The sequence below is a fragment of the Eimeria tenella genome, genomic scaffold (assembly GCF_000499545.2).
Source record: "Eimeria tenella Houghton genomic scaffold, Eth_scaff1163, whole genome shotgun sequence".
Classification (NCBI taxonomy): domain Eukaryota; phylum Apicomplexa; class Conoidasida; order Eucoccidiorida; family Eimeriidae; genus Eimeria; species Eimeria tenella.
Window position 1 is genome coordinate 1 of NW_013543635.1, and position 3,233 is coordinate 3,233.

Below are 3,233 nucleotides of genomic sequence, written 5' to 3' on the forward strand. Positions count from 1 at the left end.
GCTGCTGCTGCTGCTGGTGCTGCTGATGTGTGCTGATGCTGCTGTGTGCTGCTGCTGCGGTTTGTGGGGGTGCTGCTGTCGCCGCTGCTGCTGGTCGGCGCTTCGCGGCTCTCGCCGCTGCTGCTGCTGCTGCTTGCACTACTCTGCTGCTGCTTCACACTGTGATTCTGCTGCTGTTGCTGCTGCATGTTTAGAGCAGCAGCAGTAGCAGCAGAGGTAGCGTGGGATGCAAACCCAGTTCTGTCTGCGCCTCTGGCAGCCTATAGCTTTCTCCGAACAGCAGCAGCAGCAGCAGAAGGAGCAGCAGCAGCAACAGCAGCAGCCGCAGCAGCAGGCTGGCGTGCACGCGGGCTTTACTCATTTGACGTTTTGCTGCTGCTGCTGCATGCAGACTACATAATGGGGGGCCCCATTGGGTACAGCAGCACAGACACGGGGACGCGGCAGCCAGTGGTGATTATGCTGCGCCCCAGCAACAGCAGCAGCAGCAGCAGCAGCAGCAACAAAGTGTCTTGCTTCCTCGCGGGAGAAGAAATAGACATAAAAGAAATGCAAAACAAAATGAAAGAAATTATGAGCAGCCAAGGAGAAGCAATCAGCAACGAAGAACTCGAAGTCGAAATCGCTGTCCCAAACGGTTAGACTGCTGCTGCTGCTGCTGCTGCTGCTGCTGCTGCTGCTGCATGACTGCTGCTGCTGCTGCATGACTGCTGCTGCTGCTGCTACCGCTGCTGCATGACTGCTGCCGCATGACTGCTGCTGCATCACCGCTGCTGCTGCATTGCTGCTGCATGACTGCTGCTGCATTCCTGCTGCTGCTGCTGCCGCACCGCTGCTGCTGCTGCACAACTGCTGCTGCCGCTGCACCGCCGCCGCTGCTGCCGCTCCCCGCGCGCGTGCCCCAGCCCCACCCCCCCGCCCCCGCTGCTGCTGCTGCTGCTGCTGCTGCTGCTGCTGCTGCAGGGGTGCACGCGGTGTTCGTGGACCTTCCGGGCTTGAAGGAAGACTCGAAGCAAGGAGCAGCAGCAACTCGCGCGGTGGTTCGCTCTTATGTGCAGCACAACCCCAACGACCTTTACCTGCTCGTCAAGAAGGCCAGCGACGACCCCGCCAACTGGCCCTGGACCCTCAGGGAGTTCATACTCGCGCCCAGCCCCAAGGGTCTGCTGCTGCTGCTGCTGCTGCTGCTGCTGCTGTGCTGCTGCTGCGGGGGCTGTGCTGCTGCTGCTGCTGCGGGGGCTGTGCTGCTGCTGCTGCTGCTGCTGCTGCGGGGGCTGTGCTGCTGCTGCTGCTGCTGCGGGGGCTGTGCTGCTGCTGCTGCTGCTGCTGCTGCTGCGGGGGCTGTGCTGCTGCTGCTGCTGCTGCTGCTGCTGCGGGGGCTGTGCTGCTGCTGCTGGGCTGCGGAGGGGGAGGAGGAGGAGGAGGCTGCTGGGGAGGCTGCTGAGGGGGCTGCCGAGGATGCTGCTGCTGCTGCTCCTGAGGATGCTGCGGATGCTGCTGCTGCTGCTGCTGCTGCTGTTCTTGCTGCTGGGAATGCTGCTGCTTAGAGTGATCATCCTCGTGCTGCTGCTGGCGCTGCTGCTGCGGCAGCTGCTGGGTTTGTTGCTGCTGTAGCGGCTTGCCGTGGCTAAAGCTAGTGCTGCCGCTGCTGCTAATGCTGCTGCTGCTAGTGCTGCTGCTGTTAGTGCTCCTGCTGTTAGCGCTGCTGCTGCTGCTTGCGGAGACGCTACCAGTGCTGTGCACACCGGGCGCGCTGCTGCCGCTGCAGCAGCAGCAGCAGCAGCACCGTTGGAAGTGAATTATAAATGCGAAAATGGAGATATTGAATTGAAACTTTCTCTAAATTGTTTTATTCTTCAGGCCTCGGACTAAGTCCCTCGCAAACTGTCGTGGTGGGCACAAGAGCTCGGGAGTTTTTGCAAAATGAAAAAAGCGACGTGAAGACGCAGCAGCAGCTGCTGGAGCGCGTTCGAAAGCGCGCAGTGAAGGTGAAACTTGGTTCTTTTTACTTCATTTTTAATGCGTTTTGGTTCATTTTTAATGCATTTTAATGCATTTTTGATGCATTTTAATCCACTTTCAATCCACTTTTGTCTCGGTTGCCTTTGTGCATTCAAAGCGCCTTCAGATGAGCTGCGCAGAGACTGTCTTGGATACACGCAGAACGCCCAAATGCAGCCGCAGCCGCAGCCGCAGCAGCAGCAGCAGCAGCTGCTGCTGCTGCTGCTGGTATTCCCGTAGCTGCTGCTGCTGCTGCTATTGCTGCTGCTGTTGCTGCTGCTGCTATTGCTGCTGCTATTGCTGTTGCTGCCGCTGCTGCTGCTGCTGCTCAGGACGCTTCTGGGGAGAGTTTGCCTTTGTATCTTCTGGAGTTGTTTTCTTTGTCTTTGGAAGAAAAAGAAAAAGGAGACTTCCGTAGCCGCAAAGAAGCGATGCAGCAGCAAATGCAAAAAGGCCTCAAAGAGGTGCAGCAGCTGCTGCTCACAGCTTTCGAGCCTTCCCCTGAGCACCAAACACTTCTCGACTACTTCAGTCCTTCCAAGTTCAAAAAAGAACTCAACCAAAAGTTCCAGGCAAGCTGCTGCTGCTGCTGCTGCTGCTGCTGCTGGCTGTTTTTATTGCACTGCTGCTGCTGCTTGCTGTGCTGCTGGTTCTGTTTGTTGCGCTGCTGCTGCGGGCTGTCGCGCCGTTGCTGCTGCTGCTGCTGCGGCCAGTGTTGGTCGCGTTGCTGCTCCGCAGCCATTTATTCGTTTGCTGCTTCTGCTGCAGCCCAACTTGTGGCCACTAGCAGCAGCTTTTGCTGCTGCTGCTACTGCTAACCCTGCTGCTGCTGCTGCTAACAAACCTACCGCTGCTGCTGCTGCTAGCTGCAGCTGCAAACCCCAGCCGCTGCTGCTGGTGCTGCTAACCCCGCCGCTGCTGCTGCTGCTACCCGTACTGCTGCTGCTGCTGCTGCTGCTGCTGCAGGGCCTGTTGTCTGAGCAGCTGAGCCTGCTGGAGAGGCGGCTGGGCCGCAAGCGTAGAGACACTCAAAAGAAGATTGCAGAAATAGAAGACCAGTTGGTGCAGCAGTCTCCCCAGTCCATAAGGTGGAATTAAAATAAATTAAATTAAATTAATTTCATTTTTTAATTCTTTTTTCTTCTTTTCTGTCTCCTTTTCCACTTCCTTTTGCTTCTTCTGGGCCCCTTGTATCTCCTTTTCTTTCTGCTTTTTTTCCTCTTTTTGTTTTT

General features: G+C 57.2%; 1 protein-coding gene across 1 annotated transcript; it reads left to right on the plus strand.

Annotated features, from left to right (window-relative positions):
* Positions 1-399: 399 nt before the first annotated feature.
* On the plus strand, positions 400-2,374 carry ETH_00003125 (uncharacterized protein; the record flags this gene model as incomplete). The annotated part of the gene is made up of 4 exons (XM_013378913.1): positions 400-637; positions 964-1,161; positions 1,861-1,988; positions 2,334-2,374. Coding segments are annotated over 4 exons (605 nt in total), but the record flags the coding sequence as incomplete, so codon positions are not given.
* Positions 2,375-3,233: the final 859 nt, after the last annotated feature.